The sequence below is a fragment of the Polypterus senegalus genome, chromosome 2, assembly GCF_016835505.1.
Source record: "Polypterus senegalus isolate Bchr_013 chromosome 2, ASM1683550v1, whole genome shotgun sequence".
Lineage (NCBI taxonomy): Eukaryota > Metazoa > Chordata > Cladistia > Polypteriformes > Polypteridae > Polypterus > Polypterus senegalus.
Window position 1 is genome coordinate 3660019 of NC_053155.1, and position 14502 is coordinate 3674520.

A 14502-nucleotide genomic window follows, 5' to 3' on the forward strand; every position below is an offset into this window, starting at 1 on the left:
TGAATGAATGTGTGTCTGCGTGTGCAAGAGAGGCAGAGACAAATTAAATTTTATTAAGTGGTTACTGGAATATAAAACACTTTCACAAAGGCATAATGAACCAAGTGTGCTTTTATTCAAAAATGAAACTGAATAACAAAAAATTCAATTGATAACAAAATAGTAAGCAGACCTGATTCACCAGCATTTGTGTGTCTGCTTACACCCCTTCAGTGATATCTTTTACAAGTAGAAAAACTTTACAGTGGCTGTTATAGACTGAAATCAAAGGCTTCTTTTTGGGCACATACACCATCATCATGACACTGCCTGTCTCACACACGTACAAACACACACACACACATACACAGGTACCAGGCATGTTGTCCTTATTTTTGCTATTTTTACAGCACTGTGAAAGTTTCAGCCATTGTTATCAAAAGCTCAAGGTTTATACCTAGAGATTCAAAGCTAAGAAAGCACAAAGTATAAACTACGTATTTCATCTTCCCCGCCATGCACTGCAGATCTGTGTAGCTTCACAAGACTTAGCTGACAAGACTCTTTTCTGATAATTAAACAATAATTAAATGCCTATTTACGGAATATCAGAGTTACATTAAGATGAAGCTCTGAGAAAGCCATGTTACAGTAATGTGTTTTCAGCAGTGTTTTAAACTGCTCTACTGTATCAGCCTGGTGAATTCCTATTGGCAGGCTATTCCAGATTTTAGGTGCATAGCAGCAGAAGGCCACCTGCCCGCCTCACCACTTCTTTTAAGTTTTGTTCTTGGAATTCTAAGGAGACACTCATTTGATGATCTAAGGTTACGATTTGGAATATAAGGTGTCAGACATTCCAATATATAAGATGGAGCGAGATTATTTAAGGCTTTATAAACCATAAGCAGAATTTTAAAGTCAATCCTGAATGACACAAGTAACCAGTGTAGTGACATTAAAACTGGAGTGATGTGCTCAGATTTACTTTTCCTAGTTAAGATTCTAGCAGCTGCATTCTGCACTCGTTGTAATCGATTTATGTCTTTTTTGGGTGGTTCCGAGAGGAGTGCATTACAGTAATCTAGTCGACTGAAAACAAAAGTAGTTTTTCAGCATCTTGCAAATTTATAAGAGGTCTAACTTTTGCAGTATTTCTTAGGGGAAAAAATGCTGTCCTAGTAATCTGATTAATATGTGATTTAAAATTCAGGTCCAAGTCAATAATTACCCCTAAATTCTTTACCTCCATCTTGACTTTTAATCCTAATGCATCAAGTTTACTTCTAATATCTTCATTATATCCATTTTGCCAATCACTGATATTTCTGTTTTCTCCTTATTTAGTTTGAGAAAATTACTACTCATCCATTCAGAAACACAAGTAAGACATGGGGGTCAGTAAATCCAGAGTGTCGGGGTCATCAGGTGCTATTGATAAATACAGTTGTGTGTCATCAGAATAGCTGTGGTAGCTCATGTTATGACCCGAGATAATCTGACCTCATAAGAGCAAATAGATTGAAAAGAGCAGAACGATCCAGAACAACCATCAACAAATAAAACATTAATAGAAAGCAACCAAAAAGAAAAAAAAAATTAAAAGTAGTGTGGAGCAGCAGGTCAGGCAAGATGGCCATATTTAATTCATTGCATTCATTGTACGAGCTCAGAGCGATTTACAAATTCATGAAGTTCAAATAAAAGACAATTTTACATTTACCAAATTAAATACAATAAGGGACTCACTAATCCTAATAATATACAAATGGAGTAAGGTGTACGGCCAATGGTGGCAAGAGCAGCACCGAAATTGCACAAGACAGTGAAAACAGCAGAAGAGACAAACTGGGGGCAGAGAAAACTGACAATGCCAATGTGGGATGGCAGACATGGTGCCCAAGGAATGAAAGAAACAGGGGCACATGAGTGTAAGCTGGCAATGCACGTCTGGCATAGTAGAAGGACTGCAGCCTGGCTGATGCAGCAGGTCATTGACTCCAATGAGAGGGAGACCTGAGTGGCGCTGGGTAACGTTTACCTGGACGTGATCAAGAAAATTCAAGGAGTCTACCTAAACAAAGAGAAATATACCATATGGGCTGACAGAGGTCCACAAGGCTTCCTGGATGACAGGGGGCAGCACAAAGTGTTTCATAGGGAATTCTGGGATCAGGTTATTGATTTGTGGTCATGGAGGGCAACATTCTGCAGTAGTTTTATTTATTCTGGGAATTTTAAACAGCACCCCATCTTGTGCTCAAAGTGTATACCATGGAATGTAGCCTACTAAATTTTCCAATTTGAAAAAGAGGTTTTCAGACTCCAGGTTGACACATCTGAAGACGTCACAGACTAGATCAGCTAAGTCATAGTAGTAAACGAGGCTTGTCATATTGCAGAGAAAATCAAGCCTTAGGGCCCACAGTCATTAGAAAAGCACACGTTACCGTCTACACAAACATGAGGATGGTAAGCTTTGTAGTGGTTGTGAGTCAGCAGCACAAAGTAACATCTGAGGTGCCACTTCACAGGGATTACAGGTCAGAAAAAAGTCTCAGATGTGTTCTGATTAAACCTCAACATTTCACTCCTTTGATTTTATACAGTTAACATTTTCTTATTCATCAGTTTAAATCAAGATGAGTGCAGTCCAGCTCAATAATATGAAGGTTATTGGCTTCTAAACAGGAGGGCAGGCTGATGTCTAATAAAAAGAGTCTTCAACTCTGGAGTGAAGGGCTGATGTTCTAAAGTGTTACTTAAAGAGAGAGAGATTCTCCATTTCAGTGTTTGTCCACAATGGGCGTGTAAATGAAAGTAGAAAACCAGCGCCCATGTAGAGGTCCATCTCAGGAGAGCAGTAGGGGCAGCTCAATGAAGTCTGGTGATTTTGACCAAATGGCCAGTTTGACTTTCTTTAAAACGCTGGACAAGATCCTGCTGGGCAGCAGAGTGTGCTGTTTATGCCAGACATTAGAGTGCCCAGTCTCAGGTGTTGGTGCCAGTGACTTCCACACCAGTCACAAAGTCACTTACATATGATGTGTCCACTTTGAGAAAACTCAGATCTAACATGCTGAGAAATCATGTGCATTTCACTTGTAGACAGTAAGTAAATGGACATGAAGTGCAGCACTGTGTGTCCGGGGGATGGCACCATCTTGTCTGCTTCATGAGAGTGTGTGCCTTATCTCTGAGGACATCAGAATCATTTCTTACTGTCTGGTCAAACTTAACTTTGATTCTTTTGCAGACATGAAGGTCCAGAAGGGATGGAGCTGCATTGTGTTCATTCTGATCCACATGACACACACCGCTTGGACACGTATGTGTTTGTATCATTTGTTGTTCTTATTTACAACTTGTTGTCTTTAAATAGAAGTTATTTTATTGCTGGTGGGTTTTATTGTAATTGTAATTTGGTCTTTTTATTTTACCTCAAATCCTAACCCAGACTGTAAATTCTGACAGGTGTGTTTATGTCCGATCTGAGCATCAGACAATTTAATATAAAGAGGGAATTTGAGAAGAAAACCAAAAACTAGAAGTGAACATCACATCTGTTTGGGATTGAAGCAGACGAGAGCACAGCGTTTAGTCTTCATCTCACACAACCACTAACAGGATTTGTCTTTATTGACTCAGATGGACTAACTAAACATGTCTTGACACTCACTGCAGCTTTTTGTGTTTTCTTTTCAGAGCGGTTTCAAGTCACTGGACCTTCTTCAGCTGTTCTTGCTTTTGCTGGTGAAGATGTCACCCTACCTGCCTCATTCTCACCAGTTATCAGTGCTAAGTGGTTTGAAGTGAGGTGGTTTAGAGACAACTTTGACTCTCCAGTACTTCTGTACCAGAATTTCCAAATCAGACCTGAGCATCAGATGCAGGCTTATAAGGGAAGGACAGCACTTTTCAGAGAAGAGCTGCTGAATGGAAACGTGTCTCTGAGACTGCAGGACGTCCGTGTTTCTGACCGTGGGCTCTACAAATGTTTTGTGGAGTTTGAACTATGGAATGATGAAGTTCACATCACTCTGAATGTTGAAGGTGATTTTTTCTTTTTTTCTTTTCTCTTGTTACCTCATGTACACTCTGTGACCATGACATAGTTTAGTAATGTAGAGAAGCTATTTAGCATTTTTATTTTTGCCCTTTTTGAGACTTTGATAATCCACTGATATTTCAGCTAGTGTTGTTACATTGTCTTAAACTCCTTGGTGTTAAACTTGAGGTTTTTGGGAGCTGCGAGGAAAAAAACAGACACAGCGACAATGTCCCCTCTCGCCCCGGTGGGTTACCATCTACTTTGAATGAGCCAGCAAGGAGATCCTGGGATGCACATGCGTGACGCTATAAATTTGAGATTTCACTGTTTAATTACCAGTATCTCCCCTGAGCCTCATGTTCCTAATCCAGAGTGTTTTTCTGGTTTTTAACTGTGTGAACCAACTGTGTCAAAGGTTCTGATTCTAATTCTGAAACTAGAAGCTGTAGACATCAGAGGTCATCTACATAACTGCAGTCAAGCTGATTAACTGGCATGAGACAAAGAGTACACATAAGAGGAGAATGGGGTCTACAGAGGAATCCCTCAGGGGTCTGTCCTGGGACCACTACTGATATTAATGACACAGATTCTGGTGTAGGTAGTAAACGTGTGAAACATACAAATTGGAGGGATGGCTGATGCTGTGGAAGCAGCAAAAGCAACTCAAAAAGAACAAAAAAGTGTCAATTATGCAGTAAATACAAGATGGGAGACACTGAGCTTCAGTAAGAGGCCTGTACTGTGACAACATGGGAAATGAAATGAAACTTGAAAAACAAAGTAAAGGTCAGAGCCAGAAAATCAGGCCTACCTTACATGAGACCAAAAGTTTAACCGGAATTCAAAATAAAAAAACTACAACTCAAAAACCCTTCTTAGTAAGTCACAGTAAACGTTAAGAGAGATCATCAGTAATGAGTTACACACAATGCCAGCTTACACAGATAGCACCACACTCGTGATGCCTGGAATGTGCCATTAGCAACACAATGTCGCTACGTAGAATTCCCTTAAAAAAAACACCATATATGTGGAATCTTTGAGATTTGAAACAGAAGGGAAAACTATTTATTAAAAATACATTACATTTAGCAAAAAATGAATAAAATATCAATTACAGTTATGTTTAATGTTGTTCTTTATTTGGACTGTTGTCTGCGATGTTTTAAGACAGACAGAGGCCACCCTTAGTAAATCACATAAAAACACACTTTATACTCTTATTTGGCCAACGTAATAATGATAATAATAATAATATACTTTGATTACGATTGCCAGTCAAATTGATGTTCTTATTCATCAGTGTGCTGTTATTGAAGTTGCCTGTCTGGGTATTGGTTTTGCATTTTCTTGCAGAAGAGTTAAAAATAATAAATAATAAGCTAAATCACAGATAAGTTTGGAAGAACAAATGAAGCTCATATAATAAAGTGTGAGAATTTTTACTGCATTAACACATAGATATTTAACTTTATGAAAGAAAATATGAACATTGTGTAACATAGTTAATGGCATTTCAAAGAGTAAAATAGCAGTAATTCAACATTCTATGACATAAATCCTAGTCAGTAAAAAATCTTTAATGAGAATTCATCAAACAGTCCCAAGATTAGTGGGGTGGGTGTGTGCACCCTTTCCGAGGACAACTGCTACAGCCAGTGTTTTAGCTACACTGAAGTCTCATTAGCACTGCCTGAATGAAGTGATGCAGCCTTCGTACAGAATCCAAATGACTAGAATATGAAATGGAGAAATCTGCCCAGGTGAAGTATTTTACTGGGTGTCTAGTCAGGCAATGTCTACTCTGGACTCAGCACAGATGCAACATAAAATTAAAATGTATAAAAAATGCTTCAATTTAGAAACAATTTTATGTAACAAACTAATGTATACAATCATTGTGAAGAAATAACTTTTACTTGAAAAATACCACACTTATCCTTAAATAATTTCTTCCACTAATTTCCCTGTGATGCATATTAAGCTTACTGGCCTATCGTTGCTTGGATCTGCCCAACCACCATTTTTATGTAACAGTATAATATTTGCCATTTTCCACTCATTGGGTATTTCCTCAGTGCACAGTGACTTCCTAAACAAATGAGTTAAATGTTGATATATTTACTCGATAACCTCTTTAAGAATTAGATGGTAGATATTATCTGGTCCTGGTGAATTGTTTGATTTCAGCCTATTTAATCTGAGCAGCTCTTCTTCCTCTACAATTTCCAAATCTCTCAGTAACTCAGTAGTTCTTGTTACCTCTAGGAGATTATCCACTTCCTCCCTTATGAAGACCTCAGAAACATGAGAGTTTAAACAATCTGTTCTTTCACCGTCTGTATTTTTAATTCTCCTTTATTAGTAAATTAATGAAATAATCTCAGTGGCGCAGTGGGTAGCGCTGCTGCCTTGCAGTTAGGAGACCCGGGTTCGCTTCCCTTATCCACCCTGTGTGGAGTTTGCATGTTCTCCCCGTGTCTGCGTGGGTTTCCTCCCACAGTCCAAAGACATGCATGTTCGGTGCATTGGCGATTCTAAAAATTACCCCGTGTGTGTGTGCACCCTGCGGTGGGCTGGCGCCCTGCCTGGGGTTTGTTTCCTGCCTTGCACCCTTTGATGGCTGGGATTGGCTCCAGCAGACCCCCGTGACCCTGTAGTTAGGATATAGTGAGTTGGATAATGGATGGATGAAATAATCTCTTTGGGTTGTCTTTCATGTTATATGCACTTTTCCTCTCTAATTGCCTTTCAGCCTCCTTAATATCCTTTTTAATGGTTGCTCTCATATTCTCCAGCACCCTACGATTCACATTGGAGATATTATTCTTATTCACCTTATTCGTCCATTTTTGCCTTTTCCGCTTCAATTTCCTGTCAATTCCAAATTTAGGTATGTATCTGTTCTGTATTACACATATAACATTTTTAAATCTGTTTCACTTCCCCTTGACTGTCTCTACAGTTAAAAGTTTATCCCTTTATAGACTTTGTCTCATCTGCTCAAAACTTGCAACTACTGAAGTTAAATTCAATCATTTTAGTGTTTGCATCTGCATTCCAAAACACTGAGAACTGTATTTATATTATGGTCACATGTGGTAGAAAAGTAATTGACATCCAAAGAAATACAAATCACTCCAAAGAACCAGGGGATGGTCCCTGAACAAAGGAACAGGGTCTTACTTGAAACTGCTTGGCTTACATAACAGATTTGCATAATACAGTTATATAATATAAAAGAATGCATCTTATTGGCGACAAAAATAAGGACCCTGATCACACAGTATAACTCTTAATTGATTTGTTAAACCACAAAAATTCTACATTAATAATTCAATGCATCACATCCCTTACTCTTATTGGTTAAAGCCTCATTTTTCTGTGTTTGTGCAGCTTGTCAGCTGGTAGACAGAAGGCATGTACACAGGCACACACAGCAGCTCACGCATATCTTGACGTATGGGTATCTGCAGTGTCTCTCTTTGCCTGGTCAGCCTGAGGTCTGCGTGTATGAGATTTACAGCCTGCTTGTTCTCCAGAGCTGTTTGAAGCTGTATGTGCAGAGTCTGGCTTTGTCAGGCCCGGCCCCTGATCTCTGGGATCTGAATCAGGGGTTTGTGTTTTCTTTCACACACTTGATCCTAGTGGTCCAATAACCTCTACACCCTTAATTCTGTCCTGATTATTACAAAATACTAAATCCAGGCTTCACCCTGTGTTGGTGCTTTAACATACTGTGTTAAAAAACAGTCACTGATTACTTCTAAAAACCGCTGTTTGCAAGGTTTGCCCAGTTAATATTCAGGTTGTTAAAGTCTGCCATGACTAAAATATTCCCCTGTAAAGTTACCTTTTTTACATTACTAAAAAGATGTGCATTGTAATTACTGTCTGCATTGGGAAACCTGTAACACACTCCTAAAATAAGACCTCTTTCCCTGATGTGTTCCAGGCAAAGCCAGATGTCCTCACTAAAGTGGGGCTCATCATCCATTTGAAAAGGACCTCTGCTTAAATTCTGTTTGACATAAACAGCAACCCCACCTCCTTTTCTGTTCTGTATGTCCATCCTAAAAATGTGTATCCCTCTATGTTACACTCATCCCCATCTTTGTTATTTAGCCAGGTTTCTGTTATTGCTATAATATCATAATTATGCTCCTCTATATACAACTCCAATTAACTTATTTTATTTTAGACTGTCCTAGCCTTCAAGCACACAATTTCTAACGTTTTACTTAGTTTCCTTTGGCTTTTTAACAGTGTCCTAGAACTTTCCAAGTGATCTTGTGTGTTTGTATTTACACTCACCTAAAGGATTATTAGGAACACCTGTTCAACTTCTCATTAATGCGATTATCTAATCAACTAATCACATGGCAGTTGCTTCAATGCATTTAGGGGTGTGGTCCTGGGTCAAGACAATCTCCTGAACTCCAAACTGAATGTCAGAATGGCAAAGAAAGGTGATTTAAGCAATTCTGAGCGTGGCATGGTTGTTGGTGCCAGACGGGCCAGTCTGAGTATTTCACAATCTGCTCAGTTACTGGGATTTTCACGCACAACCATTTCTAGGGTTTACAAAGAATGGTGTGAAAAGGGAAAAACATCCAGTATGCGGCAGTCCTGTGGGCGAAAATGCCTTGTTGATGCTAGAGGTCAGAGAAGAATGGGCCGACTGATTCAAGCTGATAGAAGAGCAACTTTGACTGAAATAACCACTCGTTACAACCGAGGTATGCAGCAAAGCATTTGTGAAGCCACAACACGCACAACCTTGAGGCGGATGGGCTACAACAGCAGAAGACCCCACCAGGTACCACTCATCTCCACTACAAATAGGAAAAAGAGGCTACAATTTGCACAAGCTCACCAAAATTGGACAGTTGAAGACTGGAAAAATGTTGCCTGGTCTGATGAGTCTCGATTTCTGTTGAGACATTCAAATGGTAGAGTCAGAATTTGGCGTAAACAGAATGAGAACATGGATCCATCATGCCTTGTTACCACTGTGCAGGCTGGTGGTGGTGGTGTAATGGTGTGGGGGATGTTTTCTTGGCACACTTTAGGCCCCTTAGTGCCAACTGGGCATCGTTTAAATGCCACGGGCTACCTGAGCATTGTTTCTGACCATGTCCATCCCTTCATGACCACCATGTACCCATCCTCTGATGGCTACTTCCAGCAGGATACTGCACCATGTCACAAAGCTCGAATCATTTCAAATTGGTTTCTTGAACATGACAATGAGTTCACTGTACTAAAATGGCCCCCACAGTCACCAGATCTCAACCCAATAGAGCATCTTTGGGATGTGGTGGAACGGGAGCTTCGTGCCCTGGATGTGCATCCCACAAATCTCCATCAACTGCAAGATGCTATCCTATCAATATGGGCCAACATTTCTAAAGAATGGTTTCAGCACCTTGTTGAATCAATGCCACGTAGAATTAAGGCAGTTCTGAAGGCGAAGGGGGTCAAACACCGTATTAGTATGGTGGTCCTAATAATCATTTAGGTGAGTGTATATGAATACCTGTCTCTTCATGTAAAGTTCTAAACCTGGTCTGTCGTAAACTACCTTGACTATTCTACTTCATACACCTCCCCAATACATTGGTGCTCTTTCTGGTCAAATGTAACCCGTCATGACCAAAAGCTCCCATTCTGTTTCAGAAGGAGTCCCAATGCCCATAATCCTATGCTCCTCTACACTGCTCCAAGTTTTGATCCACACCTCAATCTTACCTGGACTATCACGTGATGTATGCTTCATATTTTTTCTGTAATGTAATGGCCATCTATCCATTTACTAAGCAGTTTATCCATCCAGGGTTGTAGGGAGAAGTGCGTTTTTTCCAGTCAGAATGGCTGCAAGGCAGAAACCAGCCTTGGACAGAGTGCCACACTCACTCACATCTTCACTGAGACATATTTTGAGTCATCAGATAGTCAAACCTGCATTGCTTTGGGATGTGGCAGGAAAGGTTTGGAGGAAACTCCACACACGCCATGCCAGATACAGTATAGCAAGTTCAAGTACTGTGCGTGCCAAACCAAGTGATCATCTCTGTACCTGTGAATGGTCTACAACAGTGGATTTGCTCCGTATGTTGTTTCCAAATAAAATCTATTTAGTTAAAGTGTCAAAACCTTATTGTCCATATTGGGTTGACGTTTGTGTGTCTCAACTCAAAATGCCACACAAGTAGTGTTCAGCTGTCACTCTGAAACTGCCATATACTGTATGGACCATACTAATTGACCTTATACATATGCAATTACGATGTTGCAGACTTTAATTGACTGGTAGAGCAGCCTTCTCATGATGCATCTCTAAATTAAAGGCCTGCCATGAACCTTTATTTGGTGGCCTAAATGTGGGTGTCACCAACAAGCGCAAACTACATTGAATGGCAACACATTGCTGCTGCTGTGATTCTTTATTATGCCTCAATGTGCTTAGCAGTCCTGACTTTCATCAGTCTCATCCTGCCATCACTGATTACTTTTATTTTAATGGAATGAAACTGCATATGAATAACAAAAGCAACTTCATTCCCACTATGTTCCCTTATTGCAATATGTTGTATTATGTTAGAAAAATCAGACAATGTGCAGTTTGTGTTTTTCTGTTAACCTGTACACCCACAGCATATGGAAACTGAAGGTAGGGCCTTGTCAGTCGGTGTATGGCTTTGGGCACAGCAGGCATGATGGAGTCAAAGCTTGGCTAAAATATTCCTGTCCTGTCAGGCAGTTTTCTGTATTAGGTGCCTGTTACTAGAAAGCCCACAGTTGGTAAAACCTTCATATGAACAGGTGTTGCCGATTTAGGCAGTCTGTTTTTCTTTGTTTTTTATTTTTAGACATTTTATTGAATTTATTAAAAGCAAATAACATTCCATACAAGCAAGTGAAATTTTACAAAACTAAGTTCACATCAGATTAACCCCAACCCATGAGAAAGACAGGTAGGGCAACAGAGTAAAACTTTAATAGTAGGAAAAATCAGTAAATAAATACATAAAAAATAAATAAAAATAATTAAAATAAATAAGGGAAGAGAATCCACTTCCTCAGTTTAAATGCTTATTCTAAAATGATATTGATTAGATCCTGCCAGGTTTTAAAAAGTGTTGTACAGATCCTCTAAGTGAGAATTAGATTTTTTTTCCAATTTCAGATAGGACATAACATCAGTTACCCGCTGACTTAAAAGAGGAGATTTAGGATTCTTCCAGTTGAGCAGATAAGTCTACGTGCCAATAGTGTAGTAAAGGCCATTACAGTTTGTGTGTCCTTCACCACTTTAAGCCCCTCTGTGAGCCCACCAAACACAGCTATTAGTGGATTTGGAGGGATTGGGACACAAAGGCTGTCTGAAAGGCATTTGAAGATTTGGTCCAGAATGATGTTAATTTCGTGGAAGCGCAAAACATGTGACCCAGTGAGGCTGGAACTTGATTGCAACATTCGCTACTTGGATCTTGTCCTGGAAACATTTTGGACAATTTTAAACAAGAGGGATGTGCTTGATATATAATTTTGAGTTGAATAATTGTATGCTTTGCACATATGGAGCTCGAGTGGATTCTCTGCATTGCTACCTTCCACTCCTTTTCTGAGATGTTGAGTGAGAGATCCTTTTCCCATTGTCCTCTTGGATCTTTGAAATGGAGGGACTGTAAAATAGTTTTATATATGACGGAGATGCTGTCTGAGTCCTCGAGACTGAGCAATATTTTTTCTGGCATAGAGGGAGGTGGGAGATGAGGAAAATCGGGCAGGTTCTGTTTAACAAAGTTTCTAATTTGAAGGTAGTGAAAGAAATGTGATGCTGGAAAGTTAAATTTAAAGTGTAATTGTTCATAGGATATGAAGACGTTGTCTATAAAAAGATCTCTTAAGTGATTTAATCCCAAATATATGATAACTGCATACGTTTGAGAGGGTAGACAAAAGTGGTTCTCGTGCAGAGATGTCACTGATAAAAGATTATCTAACTTAAAATACTTTCTGTATTGGTTCCATATTCTGAGTGAGTGAAGCATATTTGGGTTGTTAGTATATTTACGATAACTTGCATTTACCGGGGTACAAAGCAAGGAACATAAAGAAGTGCTGAAGGATTTTATATCTATTGTGGACCAGGGGCCTCATGCATAATGCCGTGCATAGAATTCATATTAAAATGTGGTGTATGGTCAAAAGTGGAAATGTGCGTACACACAAAAAAATCCAGATGCATAAATCTGTGCGTTCAACAACTTCCATGTTCTTCCGCAACATAAATCCTGGTCAGCATGAAAAGCAACGCTCATGCACGTGCCTGCCACTCCACCCGGACTCCTCCCAGAATTATGCTTATTTCAATATGCAAATCAATATAAATAGTCCCTTGTGTTTTGCGTTCTGTGAAAAGACAACGGCAAAAGCATAGGGAAAAAGAAGAATTTCAGCAAATAATAAGTAGAGGCAAGGAAAAACATACTATTTGTTGGTCTAAGGAGTGATATAATCAACAAAAGGAAGTTGGTCGAGTGACAGAGTGGCGGAGAAACTCAAAAGTTCAAGTTCAGAAAGTCACACAGTGCCTGAAATAAAAAAGAAGTGGTCAGATATCAAAGTCACCGTGAAAAGTCGAGTTATAGTCCACCATCTGAGTGTCATATGGAAGCATATTAGGGTATAGAGAAATGAACACAGTGTGAAAAAAAGGTTAAAAATTCCACTTTAATCACATAGTTTATTTTGTTAAAGTAGAATGCCATAATCTTCATCTTAAAATCATTTAATTTACTAGTTTCTCAAATCCCATCGTAACTAAAGTTAGAAGAACACATTAAATTTTTCATATTCTATTTGCTCTTCTATGTGCTCTATGTATGTGAATCGCTTTCTCTTTCACCGACAGAACACAGAATACATTACATTCATAATATTACAGCTCTCCGAACAATTTAAATACAGGTAAAATTCTGTTACAATAAATATCTTTACAACAAAATTTTCATTACAAAGAAGCATTTTTATGGTCCTGACAGTTTCACCATTTGCGTCTATAGAAATCTCATTACTACAAAATACATTCAGCAGATACTTTCATTACAACGAAGGGCCCAAAAGACCTTGAAATGCCTCAATGAATCATCCACAGAGCAGTTAGTTCTGTGGTCGCAGGTCAGTTATGCACAACGATCCCCAAACAGAAATACTGTCAATTTTTTTTCTTTCTTCGAACTTTTCTCATACTTTTTTTTGCTGTGTTTGTTTTCTGTGGTTTTCAGTGATACCTTTTGCTTATTGCACATCAACATTTGAAAAACAAACATTGGAATTTAACTCATTGTCACCCTCCTATAGAAATGGCAGGCACGAAAAAACCACAACAGTTGACATTAGAAAGAAAAAAAAACTTTACATTTTTGCGGCTTTCAATTCCGGCAAAAAGAAAAAAGACGTTGCCAGTGAATTCGGAATTTCACCATTAGCACTGTCAACTTTCTTGAAAGACAGAGAAAAAAAAGCAGAAAAATCTAGGGTTGCAAACGTTTGCGAACTGCTGCATTTGAAGACGTTGAAAAAGCAGTTTTTATGTGGTTCAGTGAAACATTCCTATTAACGTGGCACTCATTCAAGAAAATGTGAGGTTTCTAAACTCTCTTGGGACCTCCCACAATGGGACGAGGTGCCGAAGAGCATCCCGACGTGTGATCACCACGTCTATGGAAGTCTGTTTATCCGTTGCCGGGCCAACGCAGCTCACTATTGAAGCAAACAGAAAAGATCTCGATGGGTGATGCAAGGTACATTGTAAATGCAGAAAACAGGATTACTTGGTCACTGCCCAGGACACAGCCCTGCCTGACTGCTGTGCCTGTGTATAAGAGAGTGGTGGATCCCGCTACAATAAATAACCATGTTCTTCCTGTTTCAAGCTGAATAAAGCTGGTTTTGCTAAAGTACTGAGACTAAGTATTGTGTTTAGGGATTCAAGACAGGGACTTACTATATAGCGCGACCCCAATCTTTTAGGATTTGCTTTTGTAGTGCTTCACTGAAGCGCTGTGTGCCTGCTGTTGCCCTGTCCCGGCAACAGACAAACAGTCTTCCACAGACATAGCAATTGTGCTTTGGGACGCATTTTGGTATGTTATCCCGTTAGGTGTGGGGGGTGGGGTGGGGTGGAGGAAATCCCAAAAGAGTTCAGAAACCTCATAATATGTAGAAGAAAAAAGGATGATTCTGCTTCTGATTGAAAACTGTCCACTGCCCACAACATGCTTCCACATTTAGATAACGTTCGCATTGAATTCCTCCCACCCAATTTAACGGCAGTGCTTCAGCCATTGGGTTTTGGCATCATTCACACCCTGAAAGTGTATTATTGCAAGGAATTGCTGAGAAAAATTTTCATCAGCATAACTTGTAGACAGGAGGAGATGAAAATTAATGTGAAAGAA

The 14502-nt window shown here is 39.4% G+C and overlaps 1 protein-coding gene across 1 annotated transcript in view; it reads left to right on the top strand.

The window, feature by feature from the left end:
- Positions 1–14502, top strand: part of LOC120521327 — a 130514-nt gene that overhangs the window by 3050 nt on the left and 112962 nt on the right. Inside the window, exons 2-3 of the mRNA XM_039743029.1 lie at positions 3236–3307; positions 3685–4032. Coding sequence (XP_039598963.1) covers positions 3238–3307; positions 3685–4032 — 418 coding nt within the window. The 5' untranslated portion in view covers positions 3236–3237. The remainder of the gene's footprint in view (positions 1–3235; positions 3308–3684; positions 4033–14502) is intronic.